The 27,218-nt window shown below is 37.1% G+C and overlaps 2 protein-coding genes across 2 annotated transcripts; one reads left to right on the forward strand and one right to left on the reverse strand.

The window, feature by feature from the left end:
• The first annotated feature begins 938 nt into the window (after positions 1–938).
• Positions 939–14,878, forward strand: LOC110775840 (dephospho-CoA kinase). The gene is made up of 4 exons (XM_021980435.2): positions 939–1,157; positions 9,793–9,936; positions 13,123–13,268; positions 14,257–14,878. Exons 2-4 carry the CDS (start codon positions 9,829–9,831, stop codon positions 14,702–14,704), a joined length of 702 nt encoding a protein of 233 aa, XP_021836127.1. The 5' UTR covers positions 939–1,157; positions 9,793–9,828; the 3' UTR covers positions 14,705–14,878.
• Positions 14,879–15,625: 747 nt separating this feature from the next.
• Positions 15,626–23,014, reverse strand: LOC110775849 (uncharacterized). The gene is made up of 2 exons (XM_056842786.1): positions 22,160–23,014; positions 15,626–16,015 (listed from the first exon to the last, which is right to left on the reverse strand). The coding sequence occupies exons 1-2, from the start codon at positions 23,012–23,014 to the stop codon at positions 15,626–15,628; spliced, it is 1,245 nt and encodes a 414-aa protein (XP_056698764.1).
• Positions 23,015–27,218: the final 4,204 nt, after the last annotated feature.

The following is a 27,218-nucleotide window of genomic DNA, read 5'->3' on the forward strand; positions in this document are numbered from 1 at the left end:
CACTAATCTAAAATAATATTCAATCCAAAATCAAACAATAATCCAATATCAAAGCGCCACTTAGGAAATCTAATGGTTTTAACGAATGAAAAATAAGAGTTCAAAATTATTTATGAATTAAAAAAGCCGAGTGCCACGTAGATAAATAATTAGGTGGCATATAGATAATTAATTACGAATACTACGTATATACAACTCCATCCAAAATCAACCACTCTAACAATTAAAATAAAATAAAATAAAATTCAATCCAATATCAAACACTTATCTAATCTAATATATAAAATATAGCAGTTGATATATATAACAGTTTTATTTTAACTTAACAATTTAAAAGAATGTGTGCATCGCACGGGCTAAAATTTAGTCTAAAATAAAAATCATCCAAAATCAAACTCTAATCTGAAATAAATTTCAATCTAAAATCAAACATTAATCCAATACTAGAGCGCCACGTAATAAATCTAATGGTTTCAGCCAATGAAAAATAAAATTTCAAAATTATTTTTGAATTAAAAAAGTCGAGTGCCACCTAGATAAATAATTAGGTATCATGTAGATATTTTTATTAATTAATTATTAATATTACATACTTCCTCCATTTTTTTTATAATTGCACCATCTTAGGTTTTGGCACTATTCACATATTCTTATATAGTTATTTTTTGTGATTTATATATAAAGAAAAATATATTCATGTGGGATCTTGTTAGATTCGTCTCCAAATATACTTTTAAATTATCAAATTCTTGTAATTTTTTCAAATGTATAATAAGAGATATTAATGGTTAAAATAGTACATTGGCAAACGTGAAATTTAAAATGGTGCAATTATAAAAAAATGAAGAAAGTATATACAATTTCATCCAAAAATCAAACACGGTAATCATTAATATTACGTTATAGGTATATACATAGTAGTTTATTGAAACATAACAATTTAAACATTGGTCTCATGCACTCAATAATTTGCTCCAACCTCGCCCAAATTCTCGCGATTTTCTCTCCTCTCGCTTTTTTGGTCTGCCATCTCCTCTCCTCTCCTCTCCTGCGGCGACACTGGCGCTGATCCTCCTCTCATCGCCGTCACCCGGCCGCCGTCAGCCGCCAGCCGCACTCAACTCCGCCTCGACCTTAAACTGAAGCTTCTCTCTTAGGTTTGATTTTATCATTACGGCCAATTACTTAATTTCTCCATGCTTTTTTGCTTAATTTCTTGTTTAATTCAACCACCTAAAAATTGGGTTGTTTTTAATTGGGGCTGCTTAATTTCTTGTTTCATTAGAATTCATTTATGCTTGATTTCATAATGTTGAAATTGGTTGAAGGACTTTGCCCTGTTAATGAATAATGGTTGCATTTTGTGATTCTTTGGGGGGTTTTTTGTGAATCTGCAATTGCTTGTAGTTTAACTACCAACGGATTGTTCAATGATAGATTTGATTTTTAGTGCATTAATCTGCAATTGGATAATTTTTTCTATTAGGCTATGTTTGGCAATCACTTTCAGTCATCTTAAATGATTAGGTGCTAATAATTTAAGTCACCTTAAATTAAATTTAAGTAGGAGCGTTTGGTAAGGAGCTGAAATAAAATTTAAGGTGGGTAAATGGACTGAAATTGAAACGTTACTAGAACTAGCTTCTGTAAATCAGTCACGGAAATTATATACCTCTGTATTTTTCTTTTTAAAGAAAAAGGAAGATATTAAAACCAAAGTCCATCGAAATAATTAATCAAACATCAAACAATATTACCGGAATCGATGCTCCATAATAGAAACATGCAGCTTATATTATCATCAAATCTCATATCAATTTCTTCAATGACAATGTCTTAATTTCCTTGTTCATCAAAGCCTAAAAATCCAATTATGCTAATTCCTGAATTTTCAGCAAAATAAGGTGTTTTATGGTGATTTGAAGGTGAGATTTAAGGTTTTTGACAAAATTTTAGGATTAAACCGAACAAATTTGAAAACTGAGAGAAAGAAAATAATGGCGAATTTGGTTGTTCTTGGCCGTAATAAAGAAATGGGGAAAGGAGAGATGTAGAAGAAAGCAGCAGAATTACCAACTAAATAAATAAAAAAAAGATAGAAGAAAACATGAGAGAGATGACGCAAATCCTAAATAAGTCTGCCAAATGACATTAATATTTTCTACAAAACCAATCCAAAGCAAGTCTATCAAATGACCCATCTTTCCCATTTATCATTCTTTTAAAAATAATTGCTTTTAGAGACCCAAATTTAAGAACCCAAATTAAAACACCATGTACTTCGTAATAATATTTTATTCATTTATAGAAAAAAATAATGTTGATATAGGAGTATATGATGTTGCTAAAAATTCAATAACTTAAACAATCAGTTTTACCAAACAATTTATCTAATCAGCTATCTTATCAGTTTCAGTACCTTATCAGTTTCAGCTACTACCTTATCGATTTCAGTTAACTTATCAGTTTCAGCTTCATTTCAGTTGGTGTTGCCAAACATAGCCTTAGTGGTCCATGGTTTTTCTTCTACGGATAAAGGGAGAATACGAGCCTTGTATTTTATGGAAAATATAGATTCTAAAATTCAATTACGAGTAGTATGTTTATTAGTAATTATTGGTAAAATTTTGTCTTGAATATTAACTACACTAATGAATTTTCTCATTTTGAGAAAATTGCTTACCTATGCTTTGATTAGCTTATTGATAGAATAGGGATTAGGGAATGAACGCAAGCCAAGGATTACGATAACACTCGTAATTTTAAGGACAAATTAGCAGGAGAAATTCCTTCTTTCACTGATCTTCTTAGAGTATTACCAACTCAGAATAATCCCATCTCGGTGGTTTTATCTTTTTGAAATGGTCTCAAGATAACTTGTGTTTAGGTCTAAAAATGGATTACTAGTGGTTCATGGATCCCTGAGTAGGGTTGGGTTAACAAAGGCTTGATTATGGGGGTTGGGATGTGAGGCAGAAATACTGGTTTTGTTAACTGGATTAACAAGTTATCGTAAGGCAAACTCTGGGATTACTATGATATAATTGCTAGTTGGGATTAGTCTAGAATTACCCGTTAAAGTTTGGTTTAATACTATTAAATTTTCCTATCTTTAAACAGGAGCTTTGCTATCGTAAAGAAAGTGGAAAAGATAGTTATATTTAATAAATAGTTATTCTTAGAGCTGTAAATTTGTAATTGCTAAAGTTAAGATCATGGGGGTTATCCAATGGTATGTACGTAATTATTAGTAAATTAGAAAAGTGATTTTCTTATTGGAGTATCTTAATTGGTATAATATTCTTCATAAATATTTCTGGGATGGAATGTGGCAAAGCGCATGCCCCTGTCCTAAAAACAGTATACTTTCAGTGGTGATCTGTAAGATGGTTCTTTGATAAAAGTACATGGTGTGCAAAGGAATGAAAGTTAGGTAAACATAATTGATCCTAGGAAATAGGAGCTTTCCTTGAACGACAATCAGAACCAGTCCAAAGGAAGCACCTGCATATTCTCTGTATCTCCCTCATTACCTTTTTTGGCAAAACAAAAATCTAGCACCAATATACTTGAATGCCAAACAACACTGTTTTGACAAGTTGAAGACTACCTGCATAAGAAAGAAGTTTTGCAGCCCAGCTCTTCACCCTAGCCACAATTTTCTCAACAAGGGGTTTGCAATCCGTGAAGCTCAACTTTCTAGTTGTTAGAGGCAACCCTAGATACTTAAAAGGGAAGGTACCTCTGAAAATACCAAGTTTAGTAATAATAGCACCAGTGACTGAATCAGACACACCAACTAAGTACATTTCACTCTTCATTAAGTTTGCTTCCAGCCCAGAGGCAGCAGAAAATTTACTGAAAGCATCAATAGAATAGACACAGATGGTTCATCACCTCTCGAAAACATTAGTAAATCATCAACAAACTTCATGTGAGTTAGATCAATCTTTTTGCATCTAGGATGGTACTTGAAAAGAGAGTCAGAACTGAGAGAGGAGAGACACCTAAACAAGTACTCCATACCCAGAGCAAACAAGGAAGGAGACATGGGGTCCCCCTGTTTTAACCCTTTCTTTGCTGGAATGGGAGAAGAAGGGAAACCATTCACCAATATTGAATAGGAAACAGTAGAGAGACAAGCCACGACCCATTTCACAAATTTTGCAGGCAAACCCAACTCCTGAAGTATAGCCTGCAGAAATGGCAACTCCAAGGAGTCATAGGCTTTCTCAAGATCCACTTTAATCATAGCACTTGATCAACTCAGTTTCCAATAGAACATTGTCAGAGGTAGCTCTACCTGGAAATCTGGAATGAAACCAGTTTGAGCAGAGTTAACAACATCACCAATTACAGCCTGCATCCTGTTAGTGAGGATTTTAGAAATAAGTTTATAGATCACAGTGCAGCAGGCAATAGGCCTAAAGTCCTTCACATTTGAAGCATTGTGAGCTTTAGGAACAAGTGTCACTACAATGTTGTTCGCTTGTTTCAACATACTCCCTGCGAGGAAGAAGAAATGTTGCAAGTTGTATAAACCTCCTCTTTGACAATCCCCCATGCTTTCTTGAAGAACAGACTATTCAGACCATCAATCCCTCGAGCCTTATTTATATCAATACCCTTAGAGCTAAATCATTCTCTACATTAGACACAGGCTTCACCAGTGATTCAGCACCTTCTGCAGAAAGTTGTTTACCTTTCCTCACAATCTCCACATCAATACCAGTGATAACCAATAAGGTTCACATAAAAACTTCTAATTTCCTCCTTAATGTCAGCAGTAGTAATCAGTTTGTCTCCTTCATTGTTATACAACATATCAATATTGTTTCTAGCAATTCTCTCCTTCATTGCACTGAAGAAGAACTTGGTGTTAAAATCTCCCTCTTTTAACAACCGAATCCTAGACTTCTGCCTGTAAGCACTCTCTTGAATTTTAATAAATTTCTTCAGTTTCAAGCGGCAATCTCTCTCCTGCTCCTGTAATTCAGAATCAGTAATCAGTATGAGCAGTAACAAGTTGAGATTGCACTCTATCCAAGTCTTGTCTAAGCAACTCAATTCTTTCTTCCAGTCTAACAAACTCTTTGATATGAAGATATTTAAGCCCAACCTTCACTGTTTTCAATTTCTACCAGAGAGTAAACATAGGCGACCAGAACAGCTAGCACTCCATCCTTTTTGAACAACGTTAAGGAACTCACCATGTTCAGCCATATAGAAGAATTTAAAAGGTCTTCCCCGTTGATGCACATTCACACTGCAGCTCAAAACCAAAGGAGAATGGTCTGACACGCCTGGATTCATATAATCCACAACAGCATCTAAGAAAGAACTATGCCGATCAATATTTCCAAATTCCCTGTCAATTCTTTAAGAAATTCTCAAATGTCCAGGCCCCTTATTGCTCCAGGAAAAGAAATGTCCACAACTTTTCAGTTCAGCCAGGTCAGTGGAGTTAAGACAAGCCTCAAAATCTCTAGTTTCAGCATCAATAGGATTACCATGCACTCTATCAGCAGAGTAAAGCAGAGCATTGAAATCCCCATGAGGCCATGACTAACCATGAGCCAGAAGTCAAAGCTTTCAAGTCAACTAAATCACTCCATAATGGCCTTCTAGTATCCATAGAGTGCAAGCTATAAACAGCTGTAAAATCAGTACTAAATTGTCCATTCTTAGCACTGATAGTGCCATGAATCAATTGATCTGTTTTCATCAGCACCTAGAACTCTAGAAGGTTACTAATTGATGTCTCCATCCCACCCATATTCTACCTTTTGGAGAAGAAGAGTAGTTCATCTCCCACCTCCACACATTCCCAAACTTCCCCTGAATCTTCTTGTGATTACTATACTTGACTTTACTTTCTACTATAGTAACTAGATAAATGTTATTTGCATTAAGGAACTTCCTAACTTCACCTACTTTAGAGGGGTCATTCATACCCCTTATGTTCCAAGAACATATATTCATGGTGGAAATGTTGAAACTCCACTGCCCCCTCTCCCTTCATCACCAAACTGGAACCCTACCCCTTCCTGAACTTGAGCCAGACCAACTTGAGTGATGGGAGTTCTAGCCTCCTTATTCCTCATTGTAACAACTCTCCACCCATCATCTTGAGCAGGAACATGTTGAGGTGGTTGAGTATCAGGAACAATATTAGTGTTAGGAGCAACCACTGGATTCACCGTAACAGTGACAGGTGGTTCCTTCGTTTTAGCACTTTGGTTCTGCACAGTCTGTTTAGGCCTCCATACTTTCATTACCCTCTTCTGATTTGGCACTGCTGGCCTGAACCTTGTAGTATTCTGTATTTCAGCACCACAAACATGCCTAACCACTTTATAATTATTGAAAAATGTTGGCAACCAGTCATACTTCACTCTACCTTCTGAGAGATAGTTTTACTGGTTGGATCCTGGACCTCAACTGACTTAGGCAAAGTTCTAGTTGCATCAACTTCAATCAGAATTCTAGCAAAGGAGATTCTCAGCTGTTTTGAAGTGCATTCACCAGCCAATAAAAGCACTCGAATCATACTACCTATTCTGCTCAGAGAATCATTCCCCCAACAGTTGAGAGGCAGGTTTGGCAGTTTGACCCAAATAGGTATGACTCTCAAGATCTCCTCCTGAAAATCAAAGTTTGGACCCAAGGCTTAATGATTATGGGTCTGCCAAAGAGTAAGTGTGGTCCCCACAGCAACACTTCCTCCCTCTCTACACAAGTACCAAATCTAACCACAAAGTACCCCTCATCATGGAGGTACACTAGAGGTTCCCATTCCTTCTCAATAAATAAAAAAACAGCCCAAATTTTGTATCCCAGTAAGCATACATTTTATCAATATCAAACTTATCTAAAATAGCCACAAGTTTCCCATCAGCAATTGTAGGAGCTACGAATTTCAGAGAATTACCTTTAGCTATAAGATTAGACCCAAATAGGCTTACCCATGGAGTTTTTGGTGCCATTTGAGTAGCCTCATTACGGGTCGTATCGCATCATCATCATCCTCTGAACTAGCCTCTTCTTCACCATGCTCTGTTTTGCGACCATTAGAGAAGGCAGAAGCACCTACAGAAATGACAGTATGCTTGTCCAACCCCAATGACGAGTGAACACTTCACATAATTTCATTAATTTTGTCCCTTGTCAACGCTTCATTCACACCTCCACCCTCCTGTGCTTCCTCCACCACCCCGAGAAGCGACGGAGTATGAAGCACACTCCTAACTTCCAGAATAGCAGACATCAGTCGATGAATAGCATTATGATAGGCAGTAATGACATCCGTTAACTCTGGTGAGAGCAGTCCATTGTTGGGATGAGGTGGCACATGTGTGCTGAAAATCGGATCAACAATTCGCGCCTTTCTCAGTTGATTTTGATTATTCGGGCAATTCACTTGAGTCCGAATGAGGGAGAGGAACCTCACTCGAAACCCCTTCCTCTTGACGAGTTGACGTTGTTGCTTCTTCTTTCTCGCCATAGCCGAAGGTGGCGTACGATAGCTATAGACCTTATCGTGCACCAAACACCATTGCTAGAGAGAAAGAATTTCACGCTTTTTTCCACTTCATTCCAGACTTGTTCTTATTAACTAATCTCTTTTGTAATTTTTGGATTACCTTGCATAGGACAGTGTATATCAATCGGATTCATAATTTAACTTCCTCTAATATAGTGGAAAACTAGCATTTTTTTATTCGGGAAAAAACAAATAGTAGCAGTTTTTTTTTTGCTTTGTTGTGATTCCGTCTTACTGTAACTTGAATAAAACCTAGAATTGCAAAAGTTACCATTAATAGGCTAGGATGTTGTTAGATAACACGTCCTCACACTTTATTGGACAAAGTCAACTTTAGTGAAGCACAAGAAACTTCTAAAACTCAAAACTAACATAAAAATTACTACCTTAACAAGCTAGATTGTGTTAAAGTAACTCGATTAGAACCTATAAATGCAAAAAAAAAAAAAAACACTAGTAAGCTAAGATGTTGTTAGATAGCATATTCTCACATTTTATTGGCCAAATACAACTTTAGTAAAGTAAGAAGAGTCTATAAAACTCGAAAATAACATGAATTAGTCAAAGTTACCTCAACTAGTCGATAATTTGCTAAAGTAACTCGAATAGAACCTAGAAATGCAAAAATAACCGTTAACAAGCTAAGATGTTGTAAGATAACATATTTTCACATTTTTTTGTGGACAACTTTAGATTCTCACATTTTTTGTCGACAACTTTAGTAAAAATAACACAAGGGATTTGTAAAACTCAATTCATGAATTTAACTTCAACATTCATGACTCTAAACAAAGTCTTACGAAGTATGTGTTTTCTTTGTTGGACATAATTACAAGGTATTCATGAATAAACGATTTTCGAGGCAAGTTGACATGCTTCATCACTAGTGAATGTCTTTGATTGATCGCGCTTTTTGCATTATCATGAATCTTTTAATATGGAAGCTAGCTACTTTTTTCCATTAATCAATTTTATACTATTTGATTTAACGCCCTTGATTGATATTTGTTTTGAATTTTTTTATTATTAAATGTATTGCGATTGTGGAAGTATATTATACGTGTGTTATTAAATTGTGTATGGATGAACAAGGGGCATGGCTATAATGGTGTAGTACATACGTTGTGATGGAATCAAGCTGCAGAGCTGCTTGTTGTAGGTATAGGTGCTTAGCTACAGCAGTCGGGCAGATTGTGTTGGAGTGGGAAGGTGCTGGCGAATTTTTAATTTTATTATTTAAAAAATAATATAGAGTGCTTGGGGTGTTTTAAAAAACCAAAGCACTTGACAAATCATGTGCTTGGGTATTTTTCAAAACCCAAGCACTTGAAAATTTGTCAAAGTGTTTGGGGCTCCATGTGCTTGGGACCAAATTACGAGCACTTCAGGGCATTTTCACCCAAGCACTTGAACTTTTTTCTACTAGTGTTTAGTTATATACTTCTGGTGGTCTGATTACATTTTTGGATAGAGAATGAATGAACAGGATCGAATTGTTTCAGACCATCTGCATGGGATAGATGATTTTCTTGATTTTACTTACCAATTGCATATGAGGGTAAAGAAAGTGAAACAACAATCAAATGGTTCTGTTGAGTGCCTAACTGTGATTGATCCTTTCTATTTTGTTCCTCTTTTTATGAATTGTTTGATTGCTACCTGTTCAAAATACTGAGTATTCTGTAATTTATTCATTTGTCTCGATTTTCGCCAAAATTTTGCTTGTTCAGGCTTTCCTTGAGATGAGAATGTCGATTACTTTTCTTGTTGTTACATGAACACACGCTTTAGATTGACTGCACTCCTAATTCCTAATTCATGATGAAAGTCTATAAATTGCTTATATTTTATTGTAGTTGATTCACCTTGATCTAACTTTTCGGGTTGGAACTGTGAATGTGGAATTATATTGTGCTCTTACTTTGACTCTGTATGAAATTAGATGTAAATCAGAAAGGCAGTTGTGTTTGTCTAAGTTAAAAACTAGTGTTGAAGACTTCATTTGATAATTGAACTTATCTGTTTAAAGTATGTGAAAACAGGGGCCGTGTCACATGCATATGCAGGATCTAATATGACAAACCGGTACTGAGTTTTTTAATATTAAACAACTACATGCATCACAGAACCTAACCAGTAGAAGTGTCACACAATGATACTCCAGAAAACTGATCAGTACTGAATCTGTTGAAGAACATTGTTAGGAAAGAGTGGGATGTTCAAACAATGACAAGTTCTTTTTGTTGCAGTTGATACACTTCCATAACTAGTCCCCTGCAAAGGAGATGAGGATTGTGGGACTAACGGGTGGGATTGCTTCCGGAAAGAGTACTGTTTCCAAGCTTTTCAAAGCTCAAGGCATTCCCATCGTTGATGCTGATATTGTTGCTCGGGTATTTTATGTTCTTCTTTCTCTCTTTTATGATCACGGGTACTTGACTTAGATTCTAGATGACTATGCTGCTGATTGTTATTGTGTGCCTTTGTACAAGTTATGTTTAATATTTAACACCAATTGTTGGATGTCTAATTTGCTTTTGTTGATGTTACTCTGACTGTGTAACTGTGTTGGTTTAATGATTGTATTTTTTCTTTGGTGGGGAGAATAGAAAAGGGTTTGGATGCTTTTGTGTCGAGAGTTGATTTGATCATATTTTCCTTCGGATTTTTGATAATTAAGAAAAAGGCGCTTGAGTGAGAAGTGGGATAACTCTTAGAGCATGTATATTGGTGAGAGCTCTCCAACTAGCTCTCCACTCTCTCGTTACCACCATCTCTCTACAAAATACTCTCAAGAACCCTTTCCAAAAAACACCCAACGTTGGTGGCTTCTTCAAAAGAGATCTTCAATCTCTTTTTTGCTATATGGTGGTCCCATATTATATTCTTTATTTATTCAACTTCGTAAGTAATTGTCTTTCACAAACAAAGTGACTCTCCACTTGTCAACAAGAATCAATTCTTGGAAGTTCTTGGACAAGAGCTACCTTGAAATAGCTTTCCATGAAGATCTCCTCAAGAGCCTCTAAAGAGCCCGCATGTTGGCCAAGAGATAGTTAATGTTGGAGAGCCCCAATTTACATGGTCTTAAGAGTTGGTTGAACTGTAGTACATGTGATTATGATACAAAACTGCTTCTTGATGGAAATGTATCTGCTTTTATCTTATGTTTGATGATGGTTTTTGTGAACTTTGTTCCTTAGCTACAAGCTCCTTGTATCAATAGGAGTACGAAACCAATGTCATCAGTGTTGAACACTTCAAGTCGTGAATGTAAAATTTTATTAATTTATTGCTTATAATTGAAATTTAGCTATTACGTAACCCCTTATGTAACATTAGATATGACGAATTGGAATGTGTCGAATGCTTTCCCCTTAAGTGACATTATTTAGCATGAATTGGAATTTGTCGGATTCTTTCCCCTTAAGTGACATTAGGTAGCATTAAGTATTGAAGTGGGATGTGTTGGGTTCATTCCTCTTATGTAACACTTGGCATCATGAAGTTGAATGTGTTGGATTCATTTGGTTCTCTGTGAGTGTTCAGTCATGCGGTACACTTTTTTTTATTACCATTTTGCTTGGTTTGAACAAATTCCAAGATGGACACACTCTTTGGTAGATTATTTAAGTTGGCTTATTGAATCAGGGATGTTTGGTACTTTGACTAGCTAACCTTTAGGAGCAGGAAATAGAAATTTGAAAAAAAAAGGTAGCCTATGAAGAGCAACTTCATTGAAAAAAAATTCTTGCCATTGCATCTACTTTTGACATTCATGTCTCATTATTCTCTTACGTTTTCAAGAAAATACAATGGTTAATTTTTCTAAAGATCTATACACCTATCAGCTGACTGCCTGACGGAAGCACAGAACAGAGTTGTGTTAATTAGTGCTCAAGTCTTTGAGGGATAGTTGTTGCTTGCCTCCTTTAACTCTTCTTGTCCTATCAGATAAAAGTGCTACTCATATCTCATAAGAGGTACTTTTTATTTCACCTTGTCTCTTTATCCTCTTCCCTGCATTTCAGAGAAATTTGTTAATTTTGTACAAATGTGATGTACCAACGTCTTTCTTTTACAGTTTTGGCCTTCTCCCCTCTCTATCTTTTCTATAAAAAAAATCTTGTTATTCTCTTGCGGGTGTTGCCACTTGTCCTTAGGACGAATGAGTTACTGTTTTGAAATTTGAGGTTACTTGCATTTTTTGTATATATTTCTGAAGCAAAAGCTTCGATTAGTAAACTTGATTTCTAGGTAGTGTAGAAGCTTATTTCTGATACTTCTACATAATGGTTGGAGGTTGAAACGTTGGACAAACACTGAAATGATAGTGAAGAAGAATCTCCTTCGCTTCAACTCCTTGAACTATTCAACCTTTCATTTCTTACCAACTAGAATATTGTAGAGAGTTATTTTTTCTTCATAAATTCATATACATAATCTATTGTCCTTAAACTTAATGGAAAATTACGGTTTTCCAGCAACAATATTAACATCACTGATAGGGCTGTGCAAAAAATCCGGAAAACCGAAACCGAATCCGAAAACCGAAAAAACCGAACCGAAAAAGCGAGTAACCGAACCGAAATAATAGGGTTAGGGTCAGTCTTTTTGAATTTTTAAAAAAACCGAACCGAACATGCGGGTAACCGACCCGAAAAGCGGGTAACCGAACCGCCCAAAATTACAATTTTTTTTACTTTTACCCATTTTTCCAGTAATACTTTTTAACAATATTTAATTTTTCTATTTTCTCCGAAATTTCCCTTTCAATTTTCCACTTCCCTCATTTTTCCAGTAATACTGTTGTTTTTGCTGTTTTTCTAATGTTGTGATTGATGTTGGATTTTGCTCGATCTATTACTGTTGGATGATGTATTATTGTTGTTTGCTAGTGGTGTATGATTTTGTTCTTCCAATTTTTTTTTTAGTCAGACTATTTTAGTAGATATTTAGATTTTTGTACTTACTTTATTTGTAATTTTTATAGAAAATATTTCATATTAATTTGAACTATTACCCTACCGAACCGACCGAAAAAAACCCGAAACCCGAAAAAGCGGGTACCGGTAGTTATGGATACGGTTTAGGGTCGATATTCTTGTAACCCGAAACTAACGGTTACCCGAAATAAATTCATAACGGATAACCGAACCCGATTTTGCACACCCCTAATCACTGATGTGTTACCCTGTATATTTTAGCCAATAGTAGAATTGCATCCCAGTTTTAAGGGCTTGTTATTTCAAATTTGCTTCCTGATGTTAAACCCTTGAAATTGGAGAGTAACAGACGTGGTGTTAGGTAACACATTAAAAGATGTCTTAATTTTCCATAATATCGAAAGTTTTTAATAGACACAACCTCTCTGTAGTCTTTTGTGAAGGGGTGTAATCATACATCTACCCCCACCATGTTAGTTCAGATCCCTGATTGAGGCACCAGAGTATTGATAACAAACATGATATTAAATTATTAATGGTCTTGAATCTAGAATTATGTTGCTTGCATTTTCAACAACTATTTCATATTGTTACAATTTATGACAAATGTTTATGATCATTGTTCTGGTTCAGGATGCATTGAAGAAGGGTACAGGAGGATGGAAGAAGGTTGTGGATGCATTTGGGGACGGCATTTTACAGCCTGATGGGGAAGTGGATAGGCCTAATCTGGGACGTATAGTATTCTCCAATCCCGATAAACGTCAACTACTTAACCGGTAAAGTAAATTTTTCCTGCAGAGCTTGATAAAGTAGTTCTTCCCTTGCACTTCTACCATCATTGCATGAGCAGTATGGAAGTCGAGTTTTGACATCTGATGCCCCTTCCATACTGAGCATACCTCATGTATTAAAAGCAAGGGACAATCATTGGATGTCAATTCTCCTATCCAACTGTGCAATCTCCATACTTTGAGGTTCTTACTCAGTTTCTAGTTAGGAGACAGGACAAGGGGTGTTAAATAGTTGAGTTCATTGGTTTTTGTACCGAAGAGTATCATATCCTGGTATTGGGCCTGTGTGGCAATTGGCTATAGGTTGTTGGCTTTTTATGTTGGCTGTTTGACTATACATTTTCTAAAAATAAGTTTGGTAAAGTTGGTTGTTAGTTACTCCCTCCGTATTTTTTTAAGAGATACACTTGGTCGGGCACGGGTATTAAGAAGAATAATTGAATGAAATAAAATCATAAAGCAAGTGGGGTTGGATAGATATTTTAATAATTAAATATGTGGGGACCATATCATTTTGGTGGGTGGAGAGTGGGGTGGGTTTATGAAAATATTTGTTTAATAGGATGGTGGGTGATATGGTATATTAGATGTATTATTTAATTAGATGGTGGGGTTGATAAGTTACTAAAAATGGCAAGTGAATCTCTTAAATAAATACGGCCGGAAAAGGCAAGTGTATCTCTTAAAAAAATACGGAGGGAGTACTAGCTGTTTCATACAAAATGTAATTGCCAAAATGAAAAACCAACAGCCAATGTTAAAAACTATTTTTACTAGCTTTTGAGTTTTGACGTAAAAGTTGTGTTTTTAGCCAAGTAAAAACCCATTTACCAAACATGTATTATTGGTTGTTTGACCACGTAAAAAAACCAAAAGCCAATGAAAAAGCCAGCAAAAACCCAGTTACCAAACAGACCCAATATGCAGAAGTCACATGTATGAGATGTTAAATGTTGTGTGCATTATGCCACAGGTTACTGGCGCCTTATATTTCTTCCGGCATCTTCCAAGAAATATTAAAGCTATGGTTGAAGGGACACAAGGTGATTGTTCTTGACGTCCCACTATTGTTTGAAGCCAAAATGGACAAATGGACCAACCCTGTTATCGTCGTCTGGGTTGATCGCGAAACACAGCTAAATAGATTGGTTTCAAGAGATAGAATAACCGAGGAAGAAGCTAATAACAAAATTGATGCTCAGATGCCTCTCGATTCCAAGAAAGATAAGGCGGACATTGTGATTGATAATACCGGGTCGCTAGATGACTTGAATGAACATTTACAGAATGTGTTGCGTGTAGTCAATCGGCCATTAACGTGGAGTGAATTCGTGCTTTCTAGGCAAGGAGCATTTTCAGCTTTTGCTTTTGTTGTTGTTGGTGTTTTTGTGGCCAAAAACATATTTAAATGTCGATTATAGGTTTTGTAGCCTTAATTACTTCATCTTGTAGTAATTTGGAAAGAGTGTAGTGCAGTAATTTGTACTTTCGTAGTAGTACTACGTATAATTGTAGATTTGTTGATGCACTATGTTGTCTCAATATAACATACACTTTTGACTTCAACAACTTATAGAACTTTCTATTTTTCTTAATCCACTAGAGAATTGGTAATTGCTTTACCCAATTATTCATGAAAGTTCCTTGTTCTTAAAGATGGCACCGTGCCATGCTGGCCTGAGGTATGGCAAGGGCATGAAGTCGTGGGCTAGGTTGGACCACAATTTTTTTTAAAGCGCGACAAAATATCGTGCGTGGGCCGCCATTTTGAAATTATCAGTATGGCCCGACACGAAACAAGTGGACTTTAGCGTGGGTTACCAAAGCACGTGGGCTTGGCCCCACACAGGAACACAACCCACGACCGTCTTTAAAAATCGTTTTTTCTTCTAGAATCAATGTAACAAAATGGACCTTTGATTGGTGATGCGACAACAAGATGTTGTATTACTTCCTTCTGTTAGTTCTGTATGATAATTCAATGTGAAGATGATTTTTATTTGCGCATAATGAATTTATTTCTCATTTCAAAAACAAAGTTGATAAAGACCATTACATGCATTCATATGCATATAAGTACATTCATGCGCCCTTAATCTAAAATTTACGGCCCTTCTCGTTATATATCCTTTGTTTATTAGAAGTCCTTGATCATATCATTTAACACAAATTCTTATTTACATGTGGTGTACAGTAAATATTATACACTGAATTTTAGTTAACTTAAAATACTTAAAAGTTACCTATATATATGTAAAAGTTATAAAAAATTTCATTTTAATAAAAATATTTTTTTTTTTTTTTTTTTTGACAAACGCTACAAGGAACAAAAGAAAACTAAATTAAGGGATCGAGTATCCCAAAATGCTACATCTTCGGGCAACATTGTCAGCCTTATCCACCTCCTGTCTTGGAACTTTTAGAATGGTGCATTGTCGGAACCTGCATCCCATAGCCTTGATGTCTCCTATAGTACCTACAATCGATATATCACTGACTTTTCCCATGTGAAGATACGAAATAAGAGCAGCCGAGTCCGTGTTGACCCGTAATTGACTAATTTGTCTATTTGACGCCCAGGTTAGGGCAAGGAGGCAAGCCTTCGCTTCTGCATGAACCGAAGAAACCGCCCTTCCATGATCACCTGCCGTCTCTCCTTCAAACAAAAGGTTAGAGGAGATTGCCATACCCCATCCTGCCTTCCCTGACTTCTGACAGGCTAAATCGCACTCCTATCAAAGATAAACCTAACGTTCACCAACTAAAAATATAGCAAGGGAAGCAGGGATCGTATCCACAGGGAAACAATGTTCTTTCTACTATTAATCGGCAATTCTAGACTATTGGGAAACAAGAATATGGATTGATTTGTATAATATAACTAGGACGATAATAAAATAGGAAAAAATCAGATATTAAAAGGTCTAGGGCATAGGTTCACCGATGAACAACATTCCAGGACGACAACAATCGATAACAATCAATATAACAGTTAATTAGACTAGCATGCTCTCTCGAATCGATACTAATCATAGACTTAGAATTAACGGGCTCTCGCTACGTATTAATCCCAATTCTACCTATTGAAACAAGCCTAAACATCAAATTGCATCTCTCGAATCTTAATTTGATATTGCGAAACTAATACAATCAAACCTGCGCAAATCTAATTGTAAAGTAAATAGGAGCAATCAATAGGAATTAACAGCTAAACCAACAATCAACAACAATTAATCATCCCTTCATATTCGTTCATGGATTCCCAAAACCCTAGAAAATCAACTACTCACGCATATTTAAATTAAACCAAATAAACATATTGAATAAAAACATGATTAAAATTGAATAATAAAATAAGGAATAAGGTAATACCTCAAACGAAGAACGAAACGATTAGCTGAAAGTTTGAATCTTTAATTAATTAAAAGTTGAGTTCTTGGAGAAATAAAAATTGAAGTTTTAAGCTAAGCAATCATAATAATAAGTTCGGAGAGGAGTGGCTACTAAAACACTAATTTAATATAAATAGCCTTCCCCTTAAACCTACGGAGAGAAACGAACAAAGGAATACGGTTTGGGGCCGAAAACCTGGCACCCCGGTTTGTGAAAACCTGCCGGTTTTCGGTCCTTCCCAGCATAGAAAACCTACAGGTAGCGAAAACCTGGCACCAGGGTTTGTGAAAACCTGCCGGTTTCGCGCCTAAAATTAAAATCCTCCTTTTCTCAAAACCTGCCGGTTTTCAGAACCCGGCCGGTTTTCGGTGCAAAACTGCAAAAAGTCTCTATCTTCAAAACGTCATAACTCCTTCGTTATTTATCGGAATTAGGCAAATGACCACTCGTTGGAAAGATATTGAAATTTAGAATTCAACCCAATTAAAATCACTGCATTTGGAGTTGTAGAACTTGAGTTATGATCAAAAGAGTAGACGAGTGTCGGTTTTCTACTTCTTTCACTATCCGCTTTGCTCGCAAACTCTTCCAACTCAATGTGTGTGCTCTCGAAAGTACATAATCTCTTGTATTGATTCAAATGAGTAGGAAATGCACAAAAATATGCTAATTCCTACAATGATGAGCCTGAAACTACAAACACACTACAAGGAGCACATTAGTACTAAAAATCGCTCCGAAGAGCTCATTTGAGATAAAAAAGTACTAAGGGACGGGGGTAAAAACACTATAAAATATAAACATATCAAACTCCCCCAAGCTAGATCTTTGCTTGTCTCTAAGCAAAGAAATCATCGATGAATACATAAATCAACTTCACCCCAAACACATCTTAAAACAATGGATACGATTCAAAGTAAAATTCAACAAGCATGCATCAATGCCAACCAATTAAAGCCATTCGACCACAAATCCTCCCTAACAATCGTCACGCAGAGCAAACCACAAGTGCACAATGGAATTCAAGACTAGTGCTCACACACTCTTCACTCATTTATGTGGCGGGTAAAAGATGTACCCGTTCGCTCTCCTCCCAATATGTATGTGAACAATGCCCTCCCAAACTCACAACACTCGTGTGTTTAAAAGAACATGCACTCAACCTAATAGTCGACTCGGAATATGTCATGTCATAACTTGCATTGATAAACAACTACTTTCACATTAATATGACTCTATGCACAAAGGTGGAAGGTCTTCAAAGCTTGCAATGATAGGCTTAGGTAGGGGTGAGGTAAATTTGGGTAAAATGTGAGCTTAAAGCCTTGGCTTTGGGGAGCATGAATCCTAAATACAACCACGATCAAACAAAATAATGACCACAACTCTCCCGCTCAACACATGATGAAACAACGAACACCAACACCATACTTTCTTGCCTTTTTCACAATTTCAAAAAAACAATCACTCATAAGGATACGAAATTGCAAAACTTGATTGAAACAACACTTTGAACCTTTTCTGAGAGTAATAGATTTTTTCTCTTTTTTTTTTCAAACTCTCTCCCTTTTTTTTTCTTTTCTTTTAGAAACCTTCACATTTGTTTTGTTCTTTCATCTTTTTTTTTTTTTTATTTTCAACTTATTTTCAACAACAAACACGATAAGACGAACTCCCTTTTCAACAATCACTTTGTGCTCAAAATGTAGCACACTACAACTCCCTCACCTCACTACTATTAGCTCCCCCAAGCTAGGCTTGGGAACAGTAACCAATGGGGTTTTCACAGGCTTGTAATGTGGCTAGTCACCGAATAAAAGGGCACAAGCAACAACATGGGAAGAAAAAGAGGGAACAAATGTATCTAAATTCATCTGAAGGCTACCTAAACAGAAAAATGCCTTCGTCCTTCACAATGTGCATGTATGTGAGTCATAAAACGCTACTAACAGTCGCAAATCAATACTCAAAATCAATGACACACCAGGAAGCTATCACACATCCTAACCAAATCAACTAGCCAAGCACCAAGTCCACAAATAGTTAGTCAGTGTTGACTCATGTCAAGGCATCAAAGTAATCGAATCTCAAATCATGGTTAACAAATAAACAATGCTCGTCATCAAAAACCAAGAATCAAAACAGTTTTCAATCAAGGGGCACAGGGAAGCATGGTTTTGTATTCATCGGGACGTATTTTTGTTTTTTTGTTTTTTTTCAAAAGCGATAAACTACTCTAGAAAGCAATAACACATACCTCCCCCAAGCCAAACTTAGCAATGTCCTCAGTGCTTGAAGGAGTGGAGATCGAGGGTCGCAATCTTCATTGAACCCCTCCGGCTCCAACTCTTATGTGCCTCCCTCAAAGCGATTGATTAATAAATAACCAACCAACGAGCGCAGAAGCTTGTCATGCGCACTCGCACATCTTTCGTGCAATAAGACATGCACGATAATCAACAACAATATTTGCATAAAGTCCGAATGAGCTCTATGCCAGTAAAGAGTAGGATGCCTAAAGGAAGAAGAACAAAAAGAAAAAACAATAATAAAAGAAGAATAATAAAATGAAGGAAAAGGGAAAGTAGGCATACTCTCCTTATGGAAGTTGTTTTCGCGGACTATTGATTCTTCAACCTCAATGATCAATGAAATAGCTCTCTCTGTGTTTTGGAATTCATGGTGGACAGGCTCTTCACCATATAGAGCTCTCTGCAAAGCATCCACCTCTTCTTTGTAAGTATTGTAAGTACCTGCAAAAGATTCACAAAGAGGAACTGACTCTATTGGGTCATTGGGCTTTTGATTTTCGTGGGGAGGAGGAAGATCCTCAAGCAAAGGTTTTATGAGGAAAGAGAAGGGGAGTGAGACGGTGTAAACGGGGCTAAGATTAACCCTTCCTGGACTTGGAATATGAGGGGTAGGGGTTGGCACAACAACAAGGATTTTATCAACTTCAACTTCCTCATGGACTTGCTCTATAACATATGACTTTTCAGTTTCAACAAATCCTTCATCCATTGATCCAACAGTCACATCATCATCCTCCAACTCATCCTCAACCTCTGTTATAAGTTCCTCCCACTCATGGTTGCCTATGGGTTCACTCAGTTGACCCCCATCCCCAACACAACTCGAATCATTATTTTCAATAATTTCTTGAACTTTTCTAAATCTCTCAAGAGTAGCCTTACTAGCTTTAATAATGTCCTTAGTAGTCCCTTGAGATCTAGTACACTGAATCTCAATCTCGGAGTTTAATCTTCTTAATTCCTCTAAGAAGCTATCTCTGTTTTCTGATTCGGGTTGAACAGGATTGGGCAAGGGTTCACAATAATACACGGGAGAAGCAACAGTGGAATCATGAGACAAAACATTGATATCCATGCAAGGGTTAGATAAGCCATTCAAATATGCATGATTGTCATAAAGATTAGAATGCACCTCATTATAACAAGTATTCAAGGGAGAGGGGGTAGAAACATGTAGATTATGCTCATAATTTGGATTAGCACATGGAACATGAATGACCATTTCACGCTCATACGAATCCCTTGCAAACCACATATAGTAATTCCACATATCATCCAAAGACAAGGCTCGAAAATCACCATTAAATCTACTTTCTATCACATTCCTTGTATACTCATTTAAACCACCATAAGCAAAACCACAAGAATCCCAAAGATTAAGATTTTGGTAACCAATAAAATCATTTAGCCTATCGAAATACACCCAAAAAGGCTCATTTACAAATTGAGGGAAAGAATAATAATCCATTTTTTTAGGGGAAAAATAGTAAAAAATAAAAATAAAAAATAAAATAAAATAAACTAAAGAAAATAAAACATATACATGGTCTAAAAGAACTGGAAGTTCTATGAGACTCAAGAAAATAATCTAGATCATAAAATTAATAGCAGAAAATTAAACCGTTTCCCCGGCAACGACGCCAAAATTTGACAGGCTAAATCGCACTCCTATCAAAGATAAACCTAACGTTCACCAACTAAAAATATAGCAAGGGAAGCAGGGATCGTATCCACAGGGAAACAATGTTCTTTCTACTATTAATCGGCAATTCTAGACTATTGGGAAACAAGAATATGGATTGATTTGTATAATATAACTAGGACGATAATAAAATAGGAAAAAATCAGATATTAAAAGGTCTAGGGCATAGGTTCACCGATGAACAACATTCCAGGACGACAACAATCGATAACAATCAATATAACAGTTAATTAGACTAGCATGCTCTCTCGAATCGATACTAATCATAGACTTAGAATTAACGGGCTCTCGCTACGTATTAATCCCAATTCTACCTATTGAAACAAGCCTAAACATCAAATTGCATCTCTCGAATCTTAATTTGATATTGCGAAACTAATACAATCAAACCTGCGCAAATCTAATTGTAAAGTAAATAGGAGCAATCAATAGGAATTAACAGCTAAACCAACAATCAACAACAATTAATCATCCCTTCATATTCGTTCATGGATTCCCAAAACCCTAGAAAATCAACTACTCACGCATATTTAAATTAAACCAAATAAACATATTGAATAAAAACATGATTAAAATTGAATAATAAAATAAGGAATAAGGTAATACCTCAAACGAAGAACGAAACGATTAGCTGAAAGTTTGAATCTTTAATTAATTAAAAGTTGAGTTCTTGGAGAAATAAAAATTGAAGTTTTAAGCTAAGCAATCATAATAATAAGTTCGGAGAGGAGTGGCTACTAAAACACTAATTTAATATAAATAGCCTTCCCCTTAAACCTACGGAGAGAAACGAACAAAGGAATACGGTTTGGGGCCGAAAACCTGGCACCCCGGTTTGTGAAAACCTGCCGGTTTTCGGTCCTTCCCAGCATAGAAAACCTACAGGTAGCGAAAACCTGGCACCCGGGTTTGTGAAAACCTGCCGGTTTCGCGCCTAAAATTAAAATCCTCCTTTTCTCAAAACCTGCCGGTTTTCAGAACCCGGCCGGTTTTCGGTGCAAAACTGCAAAAAGTCTCTATCTTCAAAACGTCATAACTCCTTCGTTATTTATCGGAATTAGGCAAATGACCACTCGTTGGAAAGATATTGAAATTTAGAATTCAACCCAATTAAAATCACTGCATTTGGAGTTGTAGAACTTGAGTTATGATCAAAAGAGTAGACGAGTGTCGGTTTTCTACTTCTTTCACTATCCGCTTTGCTCGCAAACTCTTCCAACTCAATGTGTGTGCTCTCGAAAGTACATAATCTCTTGTATTGATTCAAATGAGTAGGAAATGCACAAAAATATGCTAATTCCTACAATGATGAGCCTGAAACTACAAACACACTACAAGGAGCACATTAGTACTAAAAATCGCTCCGAAGAGCTCATTTGAGATAAAAAAGTACTAAGGGACGGGGGTAAAAACACTATAAAATATAAACATATCAACTTCTTGTCCCAAGATCCATCAATCTGGATCACCAATCCGTTATGAAACGCTTTCTCTCTCCCAATGTGCACCATATGGTAACCTGGGGGCTCTCTCGGCCCACCGATTGGACTCTCCTCCCTCCCCGACGTAAAGGTACCCACTTCTTGTAGTTGATTTTCCAACATAGCAAAAACGGCACCTGGATGCCCTCCCTCTCCTCTAAAAACCCTTGCATTCCTAACTTTCCACAAACTCCAAAGCAAAGCTATAAAGTTCTGAAGTCGTCCCCCGTTCCACCCATCCTCGCTATGATAAAGCAGGATATAGCTACGTAACCATTTTCTCAACGGCCACGATTCATTTTCAAATGGATTGATTCGAAGTGAACTAGTGTTCCAACTCAATTCTGCCACTGAGCAAAACCTCAAAACATGTTGCAAATCTTCCTCTCCTAAGCCACAATAGTTACACATAGTATCACAATTCAAACCCCTCCTCACTAAATTGACCTTCACAGCAAGGCCATCATAAAAAATCTTCCACACAAAATACTTCCATTTGGGTAAAATGTTCAATTTCCAGATAAGCCGAAGAGCAACTAAGTCATGATCGTCTAAAGTCCTAGAGTCCACCGCATATTTATTAAATAAATAATCATATCCTGAACTTACCGAAAACCTTCCTGATTTAGTGAAATTCCAATATCTATAATCCTCCCCTTCTTCTTTTGGAACTTCCATAGCCAAAATAGACCAAGCATCCTTCCAAACAAACCGTTCACGAACCAAATTAGCTTTCCAAGAAGAGGAATCCCTATATATAAATTCACTAACTCGCCATTTCGAAGAGGGACCAATTGTCTGATTCGAACGAACCTCAGGAATCTTACCTCCCACCCAAGGCATACTTGAAGCTAATGTTAGGTTATGATACATATGACATTTACATAAATCATGCGGAAACAACCATTAACCCAGGAAACATATTATTTACACATAATCATTTAGCATAGTTTAGATGCATACTCTTTGTTGCGTGCCTTCCCTAGCTGCGCCCGAACCGAACAAGAACAAGTCTTTTAGGACTCCAAGTGTCGTCCCTCCGTAGAAAGTCCACAGCACGTCCGGATCCGCCTTAAGATTGACCAACTAGAATCGCCCTTAAGGTACTCAGAAAATTCGGCACTTTTGGGGCAAGATGGGTTTTAATTTTCTCTCAAAAAACTCACTTTTGAATACTTTGAAACTTGTATATAAATTATGACCCCTAGGCCTTTATTTATAGAGTTATGGAAAAGGAATCGTAATCCTAGTAGGATGCGAATTAATTGGAATTAGAATTCTACATGAATTCTACTTAATCAATTTATCCAATAGGAATAGACATTTAATCATACACTGACTCTTGCAGATTCAGGAATCTCGCATGAGCTCAAACTCACACACACACGGCAGCCACAAGGGCTGCCCACGCATGCGAGCAGCAGCCCACGCAGCGCGGCCCACGCATGCGCGGCCTTGTGCGCGCTGGGCTGTGGCGTGCGTGCTTGCTGGGCGATGGCCTGGCTTCGTGCTGGGCCTTCGTCCGGCAGGCCTCGTCCGATGCTAATTCGTACGATACGCTTCCGATTAAATTTCCATTTCCGGAATCTATTTCCGATACGAACAATATTTAATATTTCCGATTCCGGAATTAATTTCCGTTTCGAACAAATATTTAATATTTCCGTTTCCGGAATTATTTTCCGATTCCGGTAATATTTCCGATTCTGACAATATTTCCGTTTCCGGCAATATTTCCGATTCTGGTAATATTTCCATTTCCAACAATATTTTCCGATACGTACCATGTTTCCGTTTCCGGCAACATCTACGACTTGGATAATATTCATATTTCCGATACGATCCATATTTCCGTTTCCGGCAATATCATCGTTTCCGGAGTATTCATTTCTTGCCTGTGACGATCTTAGCTCCCACTGAAACCAAGATCCGTCGGTTCCGAATATTCATAGATGGAGTATTTAATGCCATTAAATACTTGATCCGTTTACGTACTATTTGTGTGACCCTACGGGTTCAGTCAAGAGTAAGCTGTGGATTAATATCATTAATTCCACTTGAACTGAAGCGGCCTCTAGCTAGGCATTCAGCTCACTTGATCTCACTGAATTATTAACTTGTTAATTAATACTGAACCGCATTTATTAGACTTAACATAGAATGCATACTTGGACCAAGGGCATTATTTCCTTCAGTCTCCCACTTGTCCTTAGGGACAAGTGTGCATTTCCTAATTCCTTTGTCGCTCGATGCTTGCTCTTGAACATAAGGTAAGAGTTGTCATCCTTATTATGTCCAGAGGTGTTCCTCGGTTTCAGAGTTCAACTGATCAAATAAACAGATAATCATAGCCTATGATTCATCCGAGCACGGCCATGCATTTCACAGTTTCTAGCTCTCCGAGTGGCCTTGTACAACTTTTAAGCATCTCATCCCGATTTATGGGAGGACAATCCCAATCTTGCGATCTTGAGATTAGACTTCGTTTGATAGGTGATTACCTGAGCGTTGCCTTTATAGCCTCCTTTTACGGTGCGACGGTTGGTCAACGTCAAAGCAACCAGTTCTCAAACAAGTAATCTCAAATCACTCAGGTATTGAGGATTTAGTGTCTAATAATTTAATGAAATTTACTTATGACAGACTTTCATCTCTTACAGTAAAGTTTCATAGGTCTTGTCCGATACTAGTCTTCCCAAAGTAAGTATCTATGCAAATGATTATGACATTGCCATGTCCACATAGTTCAAGAAACAGAACTACTAGTCATCTTGCATTCTAATCGTCTAACGTTTTCTATGCGTCCAATTTTATAGAAAACTCCGACTAGGGACCATTTTCAACCTTTGACATTCAAGTTCACTTGATAGACATTTCTTAGTCACAGGACTGGTCCTGACAGTCTATCTTGAATATATCGTCAAGTTGAAGGGACTCATCATTTAATAAACCACAAATTAAATGGAAAAATGAATTCCTTTCATTTATTGTGAATGATTAACCAATAATGTTTTACAAAGATTTAAACTCTAAAACTTTAAAACATTAAACAGAGACATCAAAGCCATTCTCCAATATGCTTGATTCCCATAGCTGCAGTGTGCGAGTTGTGCTTCGCTTGCGGCAGAGGTTTAGTTAATGGATCTGATATGTTGTCATCAGTTCCAATTTTGCTTATCTCGACTTCTTTTCTTTCAACGAACTCTCGTAGAAGGTGAAATCTACGAAGTACATGCTTGACTCTCTGGTGGTGTCTAGGCTCTTTTGCCTGTGCAATAGCTCCGTTATTATCACAATACAGGGCTATTGGTCCTTTAATGGAGGGGACTACACCAAGTTCTCCTATGAACTTCCTTAGCCATATAGCTTCCTTTGCTGCTTCATGTGCAGCAATGTACTCCGCTTCAGTTGTAGAATCCGCAATGGTGCTTTGCTTAGCACTTTTCCAGCTTACTGCTCCTCCGTTGAGGCAGAAGACAAACCCAGACTGTGATCTGAAATCATCTTTGTCGGTTTGGAAACTTGCGTCCGTATAGCCTTTAACAATTAATTCATCATCTCCACCATAGACCAGGAAGTCATCTTTGTGCCTTTTCAGGTACTTCAGAATATTCTTGGCAGCAGTCCAATGCGCCTCTCCTGGGTCTGACTGGTATCTGCTCGTAGCACTGAGTGCGTACGCAACATCCGGGCGTGTACATATCATAGCATACATTATTGAACCAATCAATGATGCATATGGAATCCCATTCATTCGTCTACGCTCATCAAGTGTTTTTGGGCACTGAGTCTTGCTTAGAGTCATTCCATGAGACATGGGTAGGTAGCCTCGCTTGGAGTCCGCCATCTTGAACCTATCAAGCACCTTATTGATATAAGTGCTTTGACTAAGTCCAATCATCTTTTTAGATCTATCTCTGTAAATCTTGATGCCCAATATGTACTGTGCTTCTCCTAGATCCTTCATCGAAAAACATTTCCCAAGCCAAATCTTGACAGAGTTCAACATAGGAATGTCATTTCCGATAAGCAATATGTCGTCGACATATAATACTAGGAAAGCAATTTTGCTCCCACTGACCTTCTTGTATACACAAGATTCGTCCGCGTTCTTGATGAAACCAAAGTCACTGACTGCTTCATCAAAACGTATATTCCAGCTCCTGGATGCCTGCTTCAATCCGTAGATTGACTTCTTTAGCTTGCATACCTTTTTAGCATTCTTTGGATCCTCAAAACCTTCAGGCTGTGTCATAAACACAGTTTCTGTTAAAACGCCGTTTAAGAAAGCAGTTTTGACATCCATCTGCCATATTTCGTAATCGTAATATGCAGCGATTGCTAATATTATTCGAATAGACTTTAGCATTGCAACTGGTGAAAAGGTTTCATCGTAATCCACACCGTGGACTTGCCTGTAACCTTTCGCAACCAATCTAGCTTTGAAAACTTCAAGTTTCCCATCCTTGTCCTTTTTCAGTTTGAAAACCCATTTGCTTCCAATGGCTTGGTAGCCATCTGGCAAATCGACCAAATCCCATACTTGGTTTTCAGACATGGAGTCTAATTCAGATTGCATGGCTTCTTGCCACTGCTTGGAGCTAGGGCTCGTCATAGCTTGCTTGTAAGTCGCAGGTTCATCACTTTCAAGTAATAGAACGTCATAGCTCTCGTTCGTCAAAATACCTAAGTACCTTTCCGGTTGAGATCTATATCTTTGCGATCTACGCGGGGTAACATTTCTAGATTGACCATGATTCTCACCAGATTCTTCTAAAGATCTCTGAGTTTCATCCTGAATGTCATCTTGAGCATTCTCTAGAGTTTGTTGTTCGACTCGAATTTCTTCGAGGTCTACTTTTCTCCCACTTGTCATTTTGGAAATGTGATCTTTCTCCAAAAAGACACCATCTCGAGCAACAAACACTTTGTTCTCAGATGTATTGTAGAAGTAATACCCCTTTGTTTCCTTTGGATAGCCCACAAGGATACATTTGTCAGATTTTGGATGAAGTTTGTCTGAAATTAATCGTTTGACGTATACTTC

This window comes from Spinacia oleracea, chromosome 4 (assembly GCF_020520425.1).
Source record: "Spinacia oleracea cultivar Varoflay chromosome 4, BTI_SOV_V1, whole genome shotgun sequence".
Classification (NCBI taxonomy): Eukaryota; Viridiplantae; Streptophyta; class Magnoliopsida; order Caryophyllales; family Amaranthaceae; genus Spinacia; species Spinacia oleracea.